Genomic DNA, 21,513 nt, shown 5'->3' on the forward strand with positions numbered 1-21,513 from the left:
GGGGGGGTGCTCATGTAATTCACGAGTCTGTGCTGGACAGTCAGCATGACGTCACCTTCCCTGGGATCTTCTCTGAAGGGCGTATTGGTGTTTATTGACATACTGCCTGAAATCTGTAGACAGAACTCTCTCACCAGTTCTCTGGTCTTTAAAGGAAGCTAAGTGGTGTTCTGCTCATCACTTGTTTCTTTGGCACCCCTCCTGCCATCACACCCGGATGCATGGACACAGTACCAGTCCTCTGAGCACCCACAGCACCCGTGCAGCCTGCCCAGTACCATTTCCTACTTAGGGGGGAATGCCCTGCTTCTGTGGGAATGATCTGTTGAGGGAGGTTGTCCATCGTCATAGTGAATGAAGTCGGCAGCCCTGTGTTTGATTCCAGCTCTGCCATTTCATAGCTGTGTGAGCTTGGGCTTAGGAAGGCTTTTTTATCTGGATATGTCCCAGTAATAGGGTAATATTAATACCTACTTCATCGCACTCTTGTGAGAATGAAATACGATCCATTTAAAACACTCGTATCACTCATAAATACTACACAAGCACACAATCAATATGAAATACTTGCATTGTTTCCCTAGACTGTAAGAAAGAGTTGGAACTGTGTGTCTTCACTTTTGTACCCCAAGCACCTAGCTCAATGTCTAGCCCATTGCTTCTAGTAATTTCTTTTCACCTGAACTAGATTAGATTTAGAACAGAATTAGATTTAAAGATGCTGACAACTGCATATTTAAACCAACAGCAAATGGACACTTCAGTCATTCAAGTTTGTTAAAATCCATTTATCTTAATTTAACAGTTGTTGATTTATTGTGTATAAAGCATCTTATTAAATTATAATTCACTGTGAAATCTTATTTTGTAAAAGTTGAATATATTGGAAAGAATATGATTACATAAGAGATTTAGTGGAGTGTGAGAATTTGAGGAAGCTAGCACTTAAAAAATCATTATTCTGAAAGTGGTTGAAAAGTTCTCTTTGTAAAAGGCATCATATCGGTAATTTAAATTAATTTTAAAGTATATTTTGAATATGCTGTAAATTACTCTAAATTCATTATGAAGCTACTCACATTTCATAGAAATTAAACTGTAATCATGACTAATAATATATTAAACTTATCGAACTATGATAATTGGTATAATAGTGACAGAACATTCTAAACAACGTGTTTTGGTCTGTGGCTGTGCCATTGTAGTTTCTCTCGCCCCATCATTTTCTAGAAGAGAATCCATCATTCATCTTCTGTTCAACGCAATGCGTTTCCTAGTGGCCAGACCGCAGGAAGCAGACCCTGTTCGGTCCTGGCTCATGCTGTCATTCCGTGCTAGCTTCCACAGGGTAGTTAAAAAGCAAGAGCCCAGACACACAGGACTTTTTTGTTCCATCTTCAGCCATGTGGACTGCATATGCCAGAGCCTTGAAGTTAAATAAAAAAAAAGAGTTGGAGTTTGTGCAAGACTGCTAGCTTTAGCTGATTTGTAAGTAACAATACTTTGATCTGTGAGTCTGGAAGGAAAAAAGGAAAACATTTTAGACACAGTACAGCACTTTAAAAAGCCACATGAAAAAGTTCTTTGTGGCTTTAGCATCTACCCAGATGTTCACTTTCTTGCTTTATAAAGTTCACCGTACTGAGCATTTTTGCACAGGAACTTGAAAAAGTATTATTGCATGATATATTTTATTGCAAGGTATTGGTACATTAAAATTAATAGAAGGAAGAAAACAAACCAGCTCATTAGCTAGTAGATCAATGGTGCCTTCCAAAGTCAATTATTGAGCGAATATATATATATATATATTTGTTTCAAGAATAGAAGAAATAGCTCAAAGCTTTTCCATGCAGAAAATACTTGTATTTCAGCCTCACTATGATTAAAAATGCCATTCCATTGTGCTTGAGGTTTTGCCAGTGGACAGCTTTCTGGCCGAGAGCACCCTCTCATGAGGTTGTCACAGCGTGGCTTGTACAGCCTATGACCTTGCTGGGTGTTAGGTGTCTCAGCCTCGCCAGCAGGCCATGCTGTGTCAGCTAATGCAGGAGTTGCCTGGTTCTCTTTACAACTCTGTACTCTCTCCTGATTTTCTTTTTATATTCAGAAGAGAGAGGTAAAACTAAGATGTATTGAGCACCAATTAGGATGGATGCAAGGGATCACGTTGGCATTATATACACTGTTGAATCTTCCCTGTGTCATGGGAATTATTTCCTTCGTTTCACAGAGGAGGTAACAGGCTTGGAACGTTGAATTTCCCCAGCATCATGAAGCAGTTAGAAAGCGGAAAGCCAGGATTCAGAGTCAGCTCTGACTCCGAAGCCCACTACATCATGTCCTTGTAGTACTGCTTTTCCTTACTCTGTATGAGATTGTGTTACTTGGGAAGTTTAAGTATCTGTATCAAACATTCATGTCCATGTGGTATACTGGCTAATGTGTAATAGATTTGGATACAGCCAATTCATGTTTTCTTTCAGCTCCAATAGGAAATAGTTCATTCCATCATGGGCATACTATATAAAAATGATATGCCCCAGACAAAGAGGTGCAAAAGGAGTTCTCTGGAATATTGAAAACCTGATAAGATCTAGACCAACTCACATTTTAAATCATTGACTCTTTTTTTTTTTTTTTTCTATAAAACTAGGATAGGAAAGAAAACTAACTATATAAGAAGTAGCAAATGTCAGCTTATATTTAGCTTTGTGTTGTGATCTTTGCGTGCAGCCTCATTGAATTTGCACAGGCTCTTTTGTGTATATCAGAGGAGAGAGGCCCTTCCTCTGTCATGTCCCATTTTGTGTCCTTGGCTCAAGTGGATGAATCACTGTCTCTAGAGGCTGTTGCCTCCAACTCTTTTCTGTGCAGTTAAAGTACAGAAGAGCATTAGCACTGTTTGCTGTACGCCAAAGAGAATTCTCTCTTAATTGACCTCCTACTATAGGGCACACTTCCAAATATGTCTCTTACTAATAATAACGAGAATAATAATAAGTGCCATATATTGGAGAAGGCTGTGTGCCAAAACTTCTGCTAAGCTTTGTTAGTAATTCCCACTAAATTTAAGAGACAGCATTATTTCCTCCTTGACACAGACAGGGAAACCGAGAACATGCATTTTGTGAATAGAAGAATAGAGAATTCAAACCCTGGTCATCGGACTCCAAGACTATGTTTCATTAATGAGTATCCTGCACTCCTTATTGCTGCATAAACTCAAGTGAAGAATCTTTCCTAGAGCCTCTCGAGGACTCTAAAAGGCAAACCTGAGCTAAAAGCTCATTTGTATTTTATCCATGTAGTTTCTTCCTTCCTTCCTTCCTTCCTTCCTTCCTTCCTTCCTTCCTTCCTTCCTTCCTTCCTTCCTTCCGTCCTTCCTTCCTTCCTTCCTCACCTGAGGACATTTTTCCATTTTTTTGTTCAGGTAGAGTGGGAGGGAGAGAGAGGAACAGAGAGAGAGAGAGAGAGAGAGAAACATCGACGTGAAGGGACACACCGAGTGGCTGCCACCCGCACAACCGACCAGGGCTGGGGACAAACTGCAACCGAGGTACGTGCCCTTAGCGGGAACCGAACCCAGGTCTCTCAGGACCGCAGGCCGACGCTCTAACCGCTGAGCCAAACCGGCCAGGGCTCTTTCTTTCTTTTTTAATCCCAGTTGTCCATATGCCCTTAAAATCTGAAGATTTCTATTCGTGGTGAAAGGATTTGTGTTTATATCAGAGAAGTAGTGAAGACATCTAGAATCGGGATCATTCGTGTAATTTTGAGGCCTTTTTCATTGTAAGTGGATTCTGGTATTTCTATCTATGTTTTTTCCATCTATGGGGAAAAAATAGCCTTTTCAAAAAAATGTTTTTATTGATTTTTTAGAGAGAGAGAGATAGAAACGTGGATGTGAGAGAGAGAGACATCATTTGGCTGCCTCCTGCATGCCCCCTACTGAGGATTGAGCCCACAACCCCAATATGTGCCCTGACCGGAAATCAAACCGGGACCTCTCGGTCCATGGGACGATGCTCAATCCACTGAGCCACACCAGCCAGGCCAAATAGTTTCTAAACACTATACCTAATACAAGGAATGAAGGCTTCTTGGAGAAGTAGACTTGCTGGGTCAAAAGGTACGTACACATGTAGATTCTTTGGTATTTCTTTCCAGAATGGTTATATCAAAATAGCCTTTTATACCAGTAAATTTATAGTCTTTTATACCAGTAAATATGTTTATGTATATTTATTAGTGTAGCAGTATACATTATTTTGGTTATTATATTTTCGTATGCTTAAAATCATACCGTATAATGATTTAAATTTCATAGCTTACTTTCATGTCCAGTTATCATAGCCTGGTAAGGCTGAGGGATAGGTACTGTTATGCTATTTAACATATGTGCAGACAAAGGCTCTGTTCACATGGCTAATGAGTGAGAGAACAGGCATAACATGAACAGACAGTTCACAAAAAGAGGTAAAAATGGCCCTTAGACATATTTAAAAATGTTCACACTAATAATGAGAGAAATGCAAATTAAAACAATGAGATATCATTTCTCACCTATCAGAAAGACAAACATTTTTTTTATCCTCACCCGAGGACATTTTTGCATTTATCTTCAGATAGAGCGGAAGGGAGAGAGTAGGGAAGAGAGAGAGAGAGAAACATCCATGTGAGAGAGACACATCGACTGGTTGCCACCCACACCACCCCAACCAGGGCTGGGGACAAACTGCAACCGAGCTACGCGCCCTTAGTGGGAACCAAACCCGGGACTCTCTGGTCCAAGGGCCGACACTCTAACCACGGAGCCAAACCGACCAGGGCAAGACAAACATTTCTAAACAGGACAACCTGTTTTGAAAGTTAGTGAGACTGTGGGAAAGCCAGTGCTTTCTTACGTTGCTGGGAGGGAATACAAATTGATATAACCGTTCTGGAGAGAAATACCAAAGAATCTACACGTGTACTCACCTCTTGACCCAGCAAGTCCACTTGTAGGAATCTATGCTGAAGGTACACCTCCAGTAATATCGATGTACATGTATACATGGGTTAGTATACAAACATATGCTTTGTAGATCCATCCACTAAAAGATCCTAGAAGCAGTGGCAACCCCATAGTAATGAGCACAAATAACACACAGATCTTGGTGTCTAAGCACTATACCTAATACAAGGAATCAAGTCTTCTTGGAGAAGTAGTTGATTTCAGGCCTAGAGCAGGGAAAATCGCCAGTAGATAAATACCATGTACTAATTTTTGAAAACAAGATTCATTAACGGGTGCTAAAATTAATAGGCAAAACTTGGAGGAAGAACAGGATGGTGACCTCGTCTTGGGGCCGCAGCAGTCGGAAGGGTTGACCTGGGAGCGTGACCAAGCAGCCTGGAGGAGCTGCTTCCAGGATGCCTCACCCACATGCTGTTGGCTGGAGGTCTCGTTTCCTCTCCAGAAAGCTGCTGGAGGGCCCTCAGGAAGCTGTCTTCCTCCCGAATGAGTGATCCCCGGGAGAGGGCAAAGAGGAAGCCGCGGTACCTGTTGTGACTTACTTCTTGAAATCACATACCCTTTCTGCCTGTTCTGGTTTTTAGATATTTAAAAGCCACACAATGGAAAGGGTACCTTCAGCCAGTAGCCCAGTAATTCTTTTTTTCTCTGTTTGAGTTGCCACTTCCCCTTTCGTTGCCTGCCCCCGGGCTCCCAGTTTTGGTTTAACTTTGTAGCTTGCTTCTGGGCAGGATTGTTGCGACAAGACTAGCCCTGGAAAGGAGGCGTAATATTAACCCTGCCCTATCCTCTCCCGTGAGGAAATCTTCCTACCCTCAATCATATATTACCCACCCCCCTACTTTCCGTAACAAATTGTCCAGAACCCATCTGTGAACCCATACGATTTTATAGAGCCTCTTAATAGCAAAGGTCATATTGTATTACAGTTATCACTTTTCATGTCTGTCTTCATATGTATTATATGTATTCATATCTATATCCCCAAGGTCTATCATAGTGCCTAAAAGGTCCTTAATGGGTAAATGGCTTTTCTTTTGAAATGTAAATACACTTAAGGACCTCCTAATTTAGCTATCCTGGGCTTTATCTCTCCTAAACTGCAGAAGGACAAGGGGGGAGAGATCCCCTTCAGCCCCTTGCTTACTTCCTCTGTTCACAAGCAGAACTCTAGAAGACTTTTCACATATTATGGGCTTGCTTCAGGGAGCAGAGGGTTAGCAAGGCTTCTGAGGACTCTTACGTGACAAGGAAGGCAAATAGCCCACTCAGGGAATGCCAGGAGTGGGAGGAAAGCTGGGCAAACGTTCTTGGGCACACAGTAGACTAGAAGGGATGACCTGGACCCTTGGAACTGTGTCTGCTGCTTATGTTGGCCAGAGGTCACCTTCAGAACTCTGTGCCTTGTCTCCTCATTGAATCCTTTTCCAGTCTTTGCTCCCCCATTGCCCGCCTACTTCTGGAAAACATCCGGATTCTACTTCTCTCTGACATACCTGTTTTCTGTTGCAGACCCTTCTTTCTGGATCCTCTTCCTCACTCTTCCCATTCCTGGTCATACCCATTCCGGTCCCACTCACTGACCTGCAGGTCTGGACCCCTCCCCTTCACACCTCACCAGAGGACTGGGACTTGGGGCTCCCTTTGCTTCTTTTCCCCCTGCAGCCATGGGCGCTTACCCACTCCCACATCTGCCGGGCTTCCTGAGACCCCAGCCCAGGCAGAGCCCGGTCTCCAGCCCTCCCTTACCCCCCTCCCATCTCTGTGCCCAGCGGAGGTCAGTCCTTGCTATAGGGACAGAGCTCGGCTTGTTCAGGCTGACCTGCTGACTTACATTTTTTCCTGTGGAGAAAAGTGAAACTAACTGAACAACCTATAGCAAACTTCATTCTTAAATTAAAAGCATTTCTAGCCCTGGCCGGTTTGGTTCAGCGGTTAGAGCGTCGGCCTGCGGTCCTGAGAGACCCGGGTTCGGTTCCCGCTAAGGGCACGTACTTCGGTTGCAGTTTGTCCCCGGCCCTGGTCGGTTGTGCGGGTGGCAGCCACTCGATGTGTCCCTTTCACATCGATGTTTCTCTCTCTCTCTGTTCCACTCTCTCCCTCCCACTCTACCTGAACAAAAAATGGAAAAATGTCCTCGGGTGAGGATAAAAAAAAAAAAAAAAAGCATTTCTAAAAAGTGATAGAATTTTTGTGTGAGAAGGAAATTGAATGATATTCTATTTCCAGGTATCTCGTTTTACAGTTTGAGAAATCACGGTCCAGGTGGGTTAAAGTAATTTTTCTTCAGTCTTGTTTTCTGATGCAGAATCGAATCTTCCAGCTGACATAATTTCACAGGGTTAAAGCTACAATTTTTCTCCCAGAACAGAAATTTTGAATTATGCTAACAGTATGCATTGAATTTTACATGTCACGTTACATCGGTCATAGTTACAGGAATTATAGTGCTTTTCTTTCTGGTGCAGATTTAGGTCGCTCTCGAGAACTACAGTATGTGTACGTGGATAACAACGTTCATCTGAAAGGCCTCCCGTCCTACCTGTACAACAAAGTCATCGGGTGCAGTGGGTAAGGCGACTTCATGGTTCAGCCTCTCGCTCGGCTCTTTTGCCGCCTCCGTTTCTATTTCATTCTTTGGTCTTGATCTAACACAGGAAAAGATGAACTGTTTTGATAATCCTGTTCCATTCGGTCTTTGACCTTAATATGCTAAATCTTTAGAAGCTAGGAATATCGAGCAAGCAATTTAGAGTGTTGTAATTCAAGTTCATTCAGGGAGCTGGGAGCTCAGGCAGTACATTGTTTATTATTTTCCAGTCAAAAGAAAGAAAATGAATCGACACATGTCATTATAAACTCAGTATCAGTCACAAAAATAGGCGGTGTCAGCATTCATTGAAAAGCTTTCCTTCCTGACCCTCCACTGCAGTGACAATTTACCCCAGTAACACCCTCGTATCTAGAACTTTACTACCTGGAAATACGTAGAACTCAACATTTGAAATAGCCCCTGAATACAAATCATGATTCTAGCCACCAGAGCAGATGTTTCATTTAATGAGAAGCGATAGGCGCTGATTTTCAGAGCAGAAATCATCTTTCCTTCCCAGTCGGGCGTTCAGAAAGCCAGCTTCAGCTCCTCCTGCAGCCGCGGGACAGAACCACCTCACAGTGGTTCCCAGAGTGGTTCGGGGTTAAGCTAGGACAGCTCAGCTTCCAGAACCTGCTTTTGGTTGGCCTCGCTTCCCTCACTTGAACAGCCAGAGGGTATTTGGAACACCTTCGAGACTACTTAGCGTGTTTGACTCTCTCCTTGTAATCCCCAACACCCCGCAGAACCTGGCTCGCACTCTATGTGGTTCTGGCCAGAAAAGGGATGACAATGAGCTTGTGCACAGAGAACAGCCGTTCCCTTCCTGGCAAGGCTCCAGGGGGTGGGCGCTGAGCAGTGATGGCCCCAGAGAGGACCATCCTAGAAGTAGTGGCCTTCCCATAGGAAGAATTATACAGCTGCTGTCTTAGAGGGGCCCTAGCTGAGCTCAGTGCCTGTAGAGGCTGAAGAAATACCAGCCCAGCAATATATTCCAGAACCTTCTGTCAAGCAGAGAGGATAGAATGTGTGGTGGAATTTTTTAGCTCAGTGCGTTTTCTACAGCTGAGTGACAGCTGCAGCACCGCTCGGTCATTAACCTGATGAGACCTCAGAGAGCCTGCGAGGCGGCCTGGTTCTCCCGGGGTGAGTGCAGTGCCCTCGCCACCAAGATGCAGAGGACACGAGGCTGCCAGCCAGCTCCGAGGGCGAGGCCTTTCCCCGCCCAGACCGTCTGCAGAGACCGCGCTGAAACCTGGTTCGTCTCCACCACGGATGAGAGAGAGAGCCTTCTGCCTTGGTGTTCCGATGTGAATGTTATCGACTTCCAGAACGTTCTGTTCGTTCTGAGCAGAGGTGATTTTTAATCCTTGACTTGGTGTCTGGTAGCAGAGAAAGTGAGTTTCCTAAGAACTCCACATCTTTGAGAAAATAAATACTGGGGCAAAATATGCAAATGTTTAGCTGGTAGTCTACATTTTATCATCATCATCATCATCATCATCATCATCAACATTTCCCTTTGATAGTAGTAATAAGAAAATAAATGCATTATTAGGAGAGTACCAAACGGTTTTCTAATAATGGTCGTCTTAGAGTATAAGCAGTCCCACTTACAAATGAACTGTGATCTAAAGACATTTTTATAGTTGGTTGGTTTAACTCAATATGCATTTCTCATAGAAGCAGTTTGGTACTTCTGTTCCAGAATTGCTCATTAAAAGGTTACATAACCCGCCCTGGCCGGTTTGGCTCAGCGGTTAGAGTGTTGGCCCTCGGACCAAAGAGCCGCCGGTTGTGGTCAAGGGCAGGTACCTTGGTAGCGATTCAGTCCCTGGCCTCGGTTGGGGTCGTACGGGAGGCAGCTGATCGATGTCTCTGTCTCACATTGATATCTCTCTCTCTCTCTCTCCCTCCCCTCCCCCTTCTTCCCACTCTATCTGAATTTAAATGGAAAAATATCCGCAGGAGGATTTAAAATAAATAAATAAAAATAATAAAAAGTTACATAACCTATTTCACAACCACATGTACAATATTTTATAGCAAAGCGTATTTACTATTCTAACAGATGGTCATAACTGAAGCCTTGACAACGGAATTAAGGCCCCTTCTCTTCTCTAATTTATCTGTGAATATGTGCAGAAGGGTCCCCCATTCCAAGTCAGAGTGGGGGCTGCTTTGGGAAAAGGAGGGTAAGGAGTAAAGCAGGGTTCTGAGGTCAATCTGATATAAAGAACAAAAGGGTACTTGCGCCTAGAAAATGCTCTTGATTCTGAACAAGGAATTTGGTTCACGTGTTCATTCAATGAGTACTTATTGAGCAATTGCTCCTTGTGTACATTGCTGTGCATTGATGAACAAAACAATTCAGTACCTGCCCTTGTGGACCTTATAATCTGGCTAGGGATGCAAATGAACGGTAAATAATTGAACAAACTTGGTGCTAATTCTCTTTACGGAGATGATTTGAAGCTGAGAACCTAAGGCCCAGGCACACTTGGTTCTCCACTGATCACACGTGTTGCTCTAACCCAGATGCAGGCCTGGGATATGAGAACGCAGCTTCTGGTGTACTGTACTGTCTCTGAAACCATTGCATTACTCCTTTCGGATTAAGCCTCTAAGTGGCTACAGCAACAACAGAAAAAAAAAAAAAAAAGACAGCTTTGTCAAGGACCCGTGGCACAATATAAATGTCTGATATATGTATACATAATTCACATCTCAGAAGGAAAATAGAGAATGAAGGCAGAAAACACATAAACAGGTATTAGAAAGAGCAAATAACAAATACCGCACAGTTTCAAGCAATCTCAGAAGTCTCACAAAATTACATTTGACAGTCATGAAAATGTGAATAAAGTTAGCACTTCCTTATTATATGTTCATTTATTTGTCAAATAATTATTGAGCATTAACTAGCAAGTTAGCACTGTGCTAAGAATTGTGGAAAAGATAAAGATGACAGATATTTATCCTAATATACAAATTAACTGCAACATAAAAAAAAATAAATACCCTAAGGTAGAGTGCTGGAAATTTAGAGCATGGGACCATCTTTTGTGATCTAGCTTTGAAGTCCCACACTGTCGTTGCTGTTGTGTTCTGTTTATTACACAGGACAACCCTATTCACCGTGGGAGGGGACCGCATGAGGGAGTGCATGCTGGGAGGGGAGGACCATGGGACCCATCTTGGAGGCTGCCAGTCACAGCTTCCCTGCATTTTGCTAATCTCACAGAAAAGTATCATTTTTGTTTCATCTCTGTTGTTGTTGTTTTTTATTGCTACTATAGGAGTAAATGTCTTCGATTCTACAGTTTACCCAAAAGGAGAAGTCCCTCCCGGGTTAGAATGTGGGAGAGTGGTAATTGGCACATTAGCTTACTCAGGAAACCCTCATGGTAAACATGGTTCTGTACCAGAGTTATTTTTCCAGTCGTCTAATTATATGAGAAAAAAGTAAACAAAGCTACCACTCTACCTTTTCTTACCTAAATAAGCAATTATAGCTGGATTTGGGTACAAATTGCTTAAATGACTTGATTAAATGGTTTGTTAATATAACCACTCAAGGTGACAGAATTGTTTATATAAGAAATGCATTCTGAGTCCTGAGGTAAACCAGCACACTAAAATATATTCTTTAGATCACACTTCATTTCTATGGGGGGCTACCTACATCTGCAAAACGAGCAATATTGAATATCTGAACCATTCCCCCATGGGGCAAGCATAAAGTAGCCTAGCTACAGATAAAAAAAAATCCAAATTGTGATTTTACTCAAGAGACAGAGTATGTAGTTTGATTCCAATGAAGTAATGAATTAGTTATTAAAACAAAAATATTAACATTGCTTTTAAATGTTAGAGGAATACAACAGAATCCAGACTCTCTACAATCTAACTTTTACAGTGTTCAGGATACAACCCAAAATTACATAACATGTGAAGAATGAGGATTCTGAAGGGATAAGGGCCTGTTCTCATGGGAAAAGACACTCAGCAGAGACCACTCTGAGATGATGCAGGATGTTAGAGTGGGAGACACTCAGCAGAGACCACTCTGAGATGATGCAGGATGTTAGAGTGGGAGACACTCAGCAGAGACCACTCTGAGATGATGCAGGATGTTAGAGTGGGAGACACTCAGCAGAGACCACTCTGAGATGATGCAGGATGTTAGAGTGGGAGACACTCAGCAGAGACCACTCTGAGATGATGCAGGATGTTAGAGTGGGCAGATACGGAATGCAAAGCAGCTATTCACAAACACAGAAAAATAAGTTTGCAATGACTGAAAAGACCAGGAAAAAGAAAACTATAAGAGAAACAAGTGGAAGTTCTAGACTTGGAAAATAGAATACCTGAAATAAACTTTACTTGATGGGCTTAACAACAGAATGGGTATAACAGAGGAAAAGTCAGTAAACTTGTAGGTGGATCAATAGAAGTGTTTCACTCTGGAGAACACAGATAAAAGATTGAAAACAAAAACCCAGCACTGGGGACCTGCCAAATAATATTAAAAAGCCTGATTGATAGGTGTGTAATTGACATCCCAGAAGGAAGTGAGAGAATGGGGCAACTATAGCAACAAAAATGTTTAAAGAGCCCTGGCCGGTTTGGCTCAGCGGTTAGAGCGTCGGCCTGCGGTCCAGAGAGACCCGGGTTCGGTTCCCGCTAAGGGCATGTACCTCGGTTGCAGTTTGTCCCCGGCCCTGGTTGGTCGTGCAGGTGGCAGCCACTCGATGTGTCCCTTTCACATCAATGTTTCTCTCTCTCTCTCTTCCTCTCTCTCCCTCCCACTCTATCTGAACAAAAAATGGAAAAATGTCCTCGGGTGAGGATTTAAAAAAAATGTTTAAAGAAATAATGTCTGAAGAGTTTTCAAATATGATGAAAGACATAAATTTACATTTTCCAGAAGCTCAGAGAATCCCAAGCAGTATACATTTACAGAGAAAACCATGCCTGGCCAAACGGCTGAAAACCAAAGGTAAAAAAAATCTTGAAAGCAGCCAGTGAAAAATGACGAATTGTGTACAAAGGAATCGTTTCAAAGGCTGTTACCTTCTCATCAGAAATTTTGAAGGCCAGGAAACAGTGGAACAACATTTTTATTTTTATTTTTTATTTATTGATTTTTTTTTTTTTTTAGTGGGGGAAGGCAGGGGGGGAGAGAGAAACATCGACCCACGCAGTCATTGGTGGAACAACATTTTTAAAGTGCTAAAGGAAAAACAACAACAACAACAACCTCACAACCAGCAAAAATACCTTTCAAGAATGAAAGTTATTAAATGAATTCTCAGGTGAAACAAAACTAAGCGTTAAAGGAGGCACTACTAGTCTTAGTTCATAACAATAGATACCTTCCATTGGGTTCTCTCCAGTCCAAGTCTATTCTTTCTGGGTGGCATAGTTTCTTTCCTGCTCCAATCCAATTCTCCCCTTCCCTTTTCCTGTTATTTTAAGCTGAAAAAAAAAAGAACTTTTGTGGGGAAAGGGTGAATCTGGTAGAAGTTTTCATAATAATGAGCATGTACCTTCCGAAGAATAGGAGCTAGTTATTTGGGTGCTTTCGGTAAGGGAACTTAAACTAATTCTTTTATTTTTAACGCTTTGTCAGGTGGAATGGTAAATGTGAAATTACATATGAATTACTTTGCTAAATGACATTCACGGTTTCGGAGCATAGTCTCAGTGGCTAAATGATGTCACTGTTCGTTTAGCTTGTTTAGGGTGAAGGGTTGAGTGGCAGCTCTGGAAACGTTGAGTTGAAAGGAAATCATGTGATGATTGTAAGGGTTCAAACTCTGTAACCATCTTGGCATTTAATCTGAAATAATAAAACTGTTGAGTTAGAAACCAAAGATACCAAGACTTAGTAATTGCCAGTGAATAGTGATCTCTTCTTGTGAACAGAAATGTGTCATAGGGCTCCCGCTGCGCCTCTGACGGAACATTAGTGACTGTTCCTTATTGAGATGACTGGCACTCGCTTGCAAAGCGGACACCTCTGCAACCTTCTCTTGCACACTTGGCGTTCTCTTCCACGTGCCTGACACTCCAGCCGGTGGCAACCATGTGTTTAACCCAGACGCCCTGTGCATTCATAGAGCTGAGTCCCTGTTCCCGTCCCTGGAATATCATCATGCTAGTCTCAGTTTGTAACCATGGATACCTTCAGAGCAACATCTGGACTGGTGTTTGACCACGTATCTGGCGCTGTGGCCTAGCCAAGTTGGTACAGAAATCTAAACATCACACCACTGTAGTACTGCATATTATCAAAAGAATCATTTATTATAATAATAAAAAGAAAGCACCGTTTTAAACATTACTGTGTGCCAGGCAATGTGCTCGTTGATTGACTTATCTGTATATTATACAGAATCCTCCCAAGAACCCTTGTGATATCATCTCCATCATAGAAGCGAAGGAACGAAAGCTCGGAGAGATTGAGTACACTGTCCCAGGTCACACAGCTAGGGGTGGTCGAGTTATCATCTGCTTCATTGTTTATACTCTCAACCTCTGTGGTGTGTACACTGCCTCCCTCTTTTCCTTGGCCTGGAACCTCCTCTGTATGTTTGAGCCCCTCTACTGGCTCCTGGTGAGCAGAGACAGAAAAGACCTTTCTCTCTCTGCGTCATTTTGTATAGTGAGGGTGGATATATTTATGTCGTCTCTGATGAGGTCAGGGGAGGTCGGCCATGGCCAGCAGAAAGCTCCCTGGCTCCTGTGACTTCCTCCCTTGCAGCTTGCGTTCTGCATAGGTGCTGTCCTCTCCTACGAAGCAGAGGAGGCATTTAATAGATGGATCCGAAGACGGATTTAATTAGCTCTTTGTATCCAGCGGTGAAGAGTCGGAACTTCTGCTAAGAGAATTGTCAAAGGGAAATTAGACCTTATACAAAATGAGGATCCACTTACTTGTTCATGTGAGCCTTTTTAATAGTTTCCGTTAGACTCCTGTCTTTTTAATGATCGGAGACCAGGAAGACATTAGGAAAAATCTGGTTGTGTTTTCTGAACTTTGTTTTTTCACTCTGTGTTGTTAAATTCTTCAGGTAGTGTCCATGTAGAGTTCATCCACAATTGGGTTAAGAAGCAGCAGCTGGTCTGGCCAGTGTGGCTCAGTGATTGAGCGTCAACCCTGCACCAAGAGGTCGCCAGTTCGATTCTTGGTCAGGGCACATGCCCAGGTTGTGGGCCTGATCCCCAGTGTGGGGCATGCAGAAGGCAGCCAGTCGATGTTCTCTCTCATCGATGTTTTTATCTCTCTCTCCCTCTCCCTTCCTCTCTCTCTAAAGTCAATAAATAAAATAAAAAATTTTTTAAAAGAAGCAGCAGCTGTTAAGGCTTATAATAATAATATGAAGTAAATATTCAGGAATTATTTGCTTACTGTTCACCCTACATTTTCATTGTTTTATGATTTTGCTCAGGGTTCTCATACCACAGTGTGGCTGTAAAGTTTGGAAACAAATAATATTTTATCATGTCTTCTCCATGGCAACTGAACCAATAGAATGAGGTGAGGGGGTGTAGAGGGAGAGGGAGATTGATTGATTTTTTTACAAGCACATCGCCAGATTTATTTTTTAAGGAATTGGCTCATATGATAGTGAGGGCTGGTAAGTCTGAAATCTGTAGCAGGCTAGAGACCCAGGGAAGAGTTGATGTGGCATCTTGAGTCTTGAGTCTCTGGAGGTAGAATTCCCTCTTCCTCAAAGGACCTCAGTCTTTTTCTCTGAGGCCTTCAGCTGATTGGATGAGACTTACTCACATTATAGAGATTAATCAGCTTTATTCAGTCTACCAATTTGAATGTCAATCTCATTTCAAGAAACACCTTCACAGCAACATCTGGACTAGTGTCTGACCAAATATCAGGGTACTGTGGCCTAGCCAAGTTGGTATAAAAATCTAACCATTATGCCATGTATTGCAGTATATCATCAAGAGAATCATTTATTATGTTTTTGCCTGTTTCCAGACCTAGTGGCCACACAATGTAATAGCATTTTGTATAGGATCCTCTCATCCTCATTTTGTCCATATTAGGAAAGGAACAATAATTATAAAGTAAAATTTAGATTCATTTCCTTAACCTCACAAATGGTTCATAACCCACAGTTAAAGTTCCCTTTTTTTGTATGTGGATATACAAGTTGTCCTGATACCCTTTGTTAAAAATACTACCTTTGCCCTGGCCGGTTTGGCTCAGCAGTTAGAGCGTCAGCCTGCGTTCCAGAGAGACCCGGGTTCGGTTCCCACTAAGGGCGCGTAACTCGGTTGCAGTTTGTTCCCGGCCCTGGTTGGTCGTGCGGGTGGCAGCCACTCGATGTGTCCCTTTCATGTCGATGTTTCTCTCTCTCTCTTCCTCTCTTTCTCCCACTATATCTGAACAAAAAAAAAAAAAGGAAAAATGTCCTCAAGTAAGGATTAAAAAAATATATACTATCTTTTCTCCACTGTACTGCCTTTGTAACTTTGTTGAAAATTAGTTGTCCACATATATGTGGGTCTATTTCTGGATACTCTGTCTGCTCTATTGATCTCTCTTTGTCTATTTTGACACCCCTACCACATTGTCTTGATTATCATGGTTTTACAGTAAGTCTTAAAATCAAGTACTATTAGTCCTCTTTTTTTTTTTTTTTGACTATTCTAGTTGCTTTGCTTTTTTAAAAATCTAGTCTGCAGTGAATTTTAGTGAACTCACAGGAGACATTCCTTTTTGCAACATAGAAGAAACTGAAGTTGTACTAGCCTGCACTGTGAGACAAACCAGTGATGGCACCTGCTCAGACCAACCTGGAGCAGACACCAACTGATGCCACAGCCCGCAGGAGGGAGTGGGCTTTCTTCCCATTTATACTTTAAAAGCCCCTGCTGTGATTTTGATTGCACTGAACTGTAGATCAATTTGAGAAGAATTCACATCTTAATATTATTGAGTGTTCCAATCACAATTGGTAGATCTTAGACATCTTTTTTCAAATTCATCCCTAAGTGGTTCATATTTTTCATACTATTATATATGGTATTTAACAAATTTTTAATTTCTAGTTGATTGTTACTACCATATAGAAGTACAAACGTTTTTTTATATATTGATTTTGTATCCTCCAAACTTGCTAAGCTCACTTATTCTAGTAGGTCTTTTGTAGAATCTCTGACTTTCTACATATACCATCATGTCTTCTGGAAATACAGTTTTACTTCCTTTCAAATCTGGTTGCCTTTTATTTCTTTTTCTTGCTTTATTGCACTGGCTAGAAGGTCTAGTACAGATATGTTTGTCTTACTAAACTTATGGGGAAAAGTCTGTCAGTATTAAGTACATTATTAACTATTGTTTTTCATAGATACCTTTTATAAGATGAGTAAATTCCCTTTTATTTCTAGTTTGCTGAGATTATTTTTTATGAGGAATGAGGGTTGAATTTTGTTAGACTATTTCTGCATCTATTGAGATGATTATATAGATTTCTTTTTTATATTTCTTTAATATAATGAATTACATAGATTTTCTACTGTTAATACAATCTTGATTAGTAAGATAAACTTTATTTGGTCATAGTGACTTTATACATCGTTAAATTCATTTTGCTAAAAATTTTTTCAACTATGTTCATAAACAATACTGTTTTTTGTTTCTCTTTTCTTAAAATGTGTTTGTCCGGTTTTGGTATCAGGATAAAATGCTGGCATCATAGAACGAGTTGGTTAGTATTCCAACCTTTAAAGTACAAATTCAACTTCTTTAATAAATACGGAGCTACTCAGCTTATCTATTTGTTGAGTAAGCTTTGGTAATTTTTGTCCTTCAAGGACTTTGTATTGGCATAAAGTGGCTTATTACATTTTTATTATCTGTAGAAACTGGGCAGTGTCTCTTTTCTCATTACTGATATTGGTAATTTTTGTCTTCTCTCTGTTTAGTCTGGTTAGTCACTTATTAATTTTATTGATTTTCTCAAAGATCCAGCTTTTGTTTTCATTGATTTTTCTCTGCTAACTTCTTGCTTTTATGCCATTGATATTCTTGATATCTTCTATTATTTTTATTTTATTTATGTAGGGTTCATTTTTGCTGTCTTCTAGTTTCTTTAGATGACAGCTATGTATGCAACATGTCCTTCTATTCAGTAATTATGATTATTGTGAAAATGAGATTTTCTGCCAGTTCTAACATCTGTCAGTTCTTGGCAGTTGCATAATTTTTCTTATCACGATAGGTCATATTTTCCAGCTTATTGGAAAGCCTGGACATTTTCTGGTTGAATGCTGGACAATGTGAATTTTACCATGCTTGAGTATTCATATACCTTTTGTTGATATATGTTCTGGGACACAATGTAGTTAATTAGAAACAGTTTGGTGTTTTCAGATACAGCTTTTAGGACTGGTGGGTGGGAATGGAATGGGGTTCAGTCTGGCTAAGTACTCTCCGGTGCTGAGGTCAGACGTTCTGTCACTCCGCTCAGTGCCCTGGAGCTGGGCGGTGCCAACCTGACCGACAGGCGCTGTTCTCACCCCTGTCTCAGTGCGGGGCCTGTTGCTGCCCGTCCTCTGCTCTGCCTCCTGCTGCAGCCTCAGGTGGCTTCCCCACGTGCGTGCGCTGATCGGCACCCATCTGATGCTCAAGGGGAACCTCTGCAGCTCGCCAGAGCGCTCTCGGCATCCCTCCTCTCCTCTGCCTCCCGCTGCAGCCTCAGGTGGCTTCCCCACGTGCGTGCGCTGATCGGTACCCATCTGATGCTCAAGGGGAAGCTCTGCAGATCGCCAGAGCGCTCTCCGCATCCCTCCTCTGCTCTGCCTCCTGCTGCAGCCTCAGGTGGCTTCCCCACGTGCATGCGCTGATCGGCACCCATCTGATGCTCAAGGGGAACCTCTGCAGCTCGCCAGAGCGCTCTCGGCATCCCTCCTCTGCGGTTCTGTCCTGTGACTTCTCGCTGCTTCGATTCCCTGAACTTAGTTCCGTATTCTCAATTTCGGGCACCCACCGGGCTGCGACTTAGTTCCTCTTTCCTCAGTCAGCTCTTCTCTTCCCCAGGTCTCTGCTCAGATGCCACCTCCTCAGAAAGCCATTCTCTGACCATGCTGTCTAAAGTGGTAGGCGCTCCCACTCTGTCCTTTGTCCCTGCGTCTCTTCATTGCCTGTCTCTGCTCCCCATACCGAGCCCAGTTCTGGTCTTACGTGTGTACCTAACGGAATTGGATGCTCACATGTATCAAATAATACACACAGAAGTGTTCATAATAGCCCCACACTGGGAATAGCCCAAATGGTTATCAGTTACTGGATAGCAATGCAAGTGAATAAACTGGGGTGCACACAGCAAGGGTGGAGTCCAGAAATAGAATGTTGACAAAAGGACCCAGACAAAGAACACTTCATGCTGTTGGAAAAGGCACAACTGAAATACAATGTGAGAATTTTCAGTAGCCATTCCCTTTGGGTTTCGCCTCTAAGAGGGGCCCATTGCGGCCTTCTGACTGCCTTCCCATGAGCTGAGTGGAGACATCAGCTGAGTGAAATCAGTTGAGTTCTAGGTCAGACATGTCTCCTTTGTAAAACCTTCTTTAATTCCCTGGACAGGGTCAATCACCTTCCTCTCTGACCCAACATTAGAACAATTGCATTATAATTATTACATTTTCCAAGGAAAGGGGGTCATCTTGGCTTTTTTTTTTTTTTTTTATCCTCACCCGAGGACACTTTTCCATTTTTTGTACAGATAGAGTGGGAGGGAGAGAGAGGAAGAGATAGAAAGAGAGAAACATCGATGTGAAAGGGACACATCGAGTAGCTGCCACCGGCACGACCAACCAGGGCCGGGGACAAACTGCAACCGAAGTACGTGCCCTTAGCGGGAACCAAACCCGGGTCTCTCCAGATCGCAGGCCGACGCTCTAACCGCTGAGCCAAACCGCCCAGGGCTTGGCTTTTTTTTTAAGTACCTTGATTGATTGGTGTATTGTAGGTACTCTGGAAACTTTTTTTTTATCCTCCCCCGAGGACATTTTTCTATTTTTTTTGTTCAGATAGAGTGGGAGGGAGGGAAAGAAAAACATCAACGTGAAAGGGACACATCGAGTGGCTGCCACCCGCACGACCAACCAGGGCCGGGGACAAACCGCAACCGAGGTACATGCCCTTAGCGGGAACCGAACCCGGGTCTCTCTGGACCGCAGGCCGACGCTCTAACCGCTGAGCCAAACCGCCCAGGGCTGGAAACGTTTTCTAATGGAAGGATTGAGCAAATGAAGGAACTTCCTACTGAACAAACAAGCCAAGGGCTTCTCTTCGGACCTGTGCCCTCTCCTTCATTGCCTGCTTCTAGCTGAAGTTGGAGAAGCCAGGGTTTGTTGGCAAGTGTTTGTCATTAGGAAAGAAACGTGTGAAGACTTTCAGGTAACCCAGTGGTCTCAGGAGGTAGAATGAGGTCAGACTCCTGAGTTTTGGTGACCCTGTAGCTGAAGAAACAAGGACTTGTCTGCCTGCTGGTTATGGGTGGCCGCAGGGAACAGGGTGTGGCTTGGCTTACTCGGCAGGTTTGGCCAAGAATATTTTCACCACAAGTTTACGAAAGGGTCCAATAAAGTTATCTTCTACCATTAAAAATCTGTTTGCTTTGTAGGGTATTTTCCACACACACAAAAATTCCATTAAGCCAAGGTACTATAACTTAACAGAGCGTCCTTTTTTTCCTTTTAATTTTGAACATTTCAATAAACACAAACGTGAAGAGGGTCATAAAATGAGGATAAACAGAGCTTCCAGATCAAACTGTGGCGATCCTCAGAAGGAGAGCTCCTTCAGAGTTTGTCCTTACTGGGAGTAACTGGAGCTCAGCGATGACTTAGCCGAGTTCCAACTGGCGCATTGAGGTTTCCGTGCCAGGTTGTGTCAAGGAACCCGGGACAGATGCATCTGTTCTTTGAAAAGAACCCTGGCAGTTCGGCAGCGTCTTAGCATCTCGAATGTATATTTTGATTTGCGCATGTTTATTGGCACCCACGGCCTTTCCCCTTTGCTAACGCGACTGCGGACGCGTCTTCCCGCAGGTGTGGCGCTCCCGTCCAAGTTTCCGAGGCGAAGCTGCTTTCCTTTTCGTCGGGACAGCTCACCGTTCCCCTCCCCGCCGAGGTGAAGACCATCGGGACAGAGAAGGACCACATCCTGCCCCTGCAGGAACTGGCCATGAGGAGCCTGCATCACACCTACCACAGCTTTCTGAAAGGTCCGTGCTTCTCTGTCTGCTCGGCTCTTGGCCAGTGGACTGCAGATTGGTGTCCATGCTGCCCGATCCAGCGTTCTTGTCTTATTATTATCATTATTGTGATCAAACATACAGAACCAAAAATGTACCATTCAATCCATCTTACGTGTTCAGTGCAGTGGCGTTAAGTACATTCACATTGTTGTGCAATGGGCCTTTTTTTTAATAAGAAAAAAAGTTTGTTGTATCAACACTGAGCCCTTCAGCAGCCCCTGTAGACAGAGGGGCATTCACTCAAATGCGGTCTTCAGTCTCAAAGGACGGAGGTTAAACATTAACCTAAACTCTGTGGTTTAAATCAAGGAAACTGATGTTTGCGGATGTATATTTGGTGGACAGGAGCCTGGCAGAAGCACTTTCTTCAGTAGGAAAAAATTCTCAAAGATCTTATCCTTCAGGCGAAGTGGGGTATTTGCTCCAGGAGGGCAGGTTTTTGCCTAACGACCTCGTGCCTGAAAAGTCTATATACCTAAAGAGGACAAAATATCAGGAAACTTCCTCCAGCGTTGCCGCAGATTACCGCAGCATGCCAGCGCTTGGTTTGGAAAGGACGTGGCAGCGGGCAGGTGTCACGGGAGATGCGGAGTGGATATCTGAGA

The 21,513-nt window shown here is 42.8% G+C and overlaps 1 protein-coding gene across 2 annotated transcripts in view; it reads left to right on the forward strand.

The window, feature by feature from the left end:
* Positions 1 to 21,513, forward strand: part of LRRC28 (leucine rich repeat containing 28) — a 77,941-nt gene that overhangs the window by 46,533 nt on the left and 9,895 nt on the right. For both annotated transcript variants that reach the window (XM_036277924.1, XM_036277925.1), the window contains 2 exons: positions 7,486 to 7,588; positions 20,700 to 20,875. In XM_036277924.1, coding sequence (XP_036133817.1) covers positions 7,486 to 7,588; positions 20,700 to 20,875 — 279 coding nt within the window. The remainder of the gene's footprint in view (positions 1 to 7,485; positions 7,589 to 20,699; positions 20,876 to 21,513) is intronic.

The sequence above is a fragment of the Molossus molossus genome, unplaced genomic scaffold, assembly GCF_014108415.1.
Source record: "Molossus molossus isolate mMolMol1 unplaced genomic scaffold, mMolMol1.p scaffold_m16_p_24, whole genome shotgun sequence".
In the NCBI taxonomy this organism is placed as follows: Eukaryota; Metazoa; Chordata; class Mammalia; order Chiroptera; family Molossidae; genus Molossus; species Molossus molossus.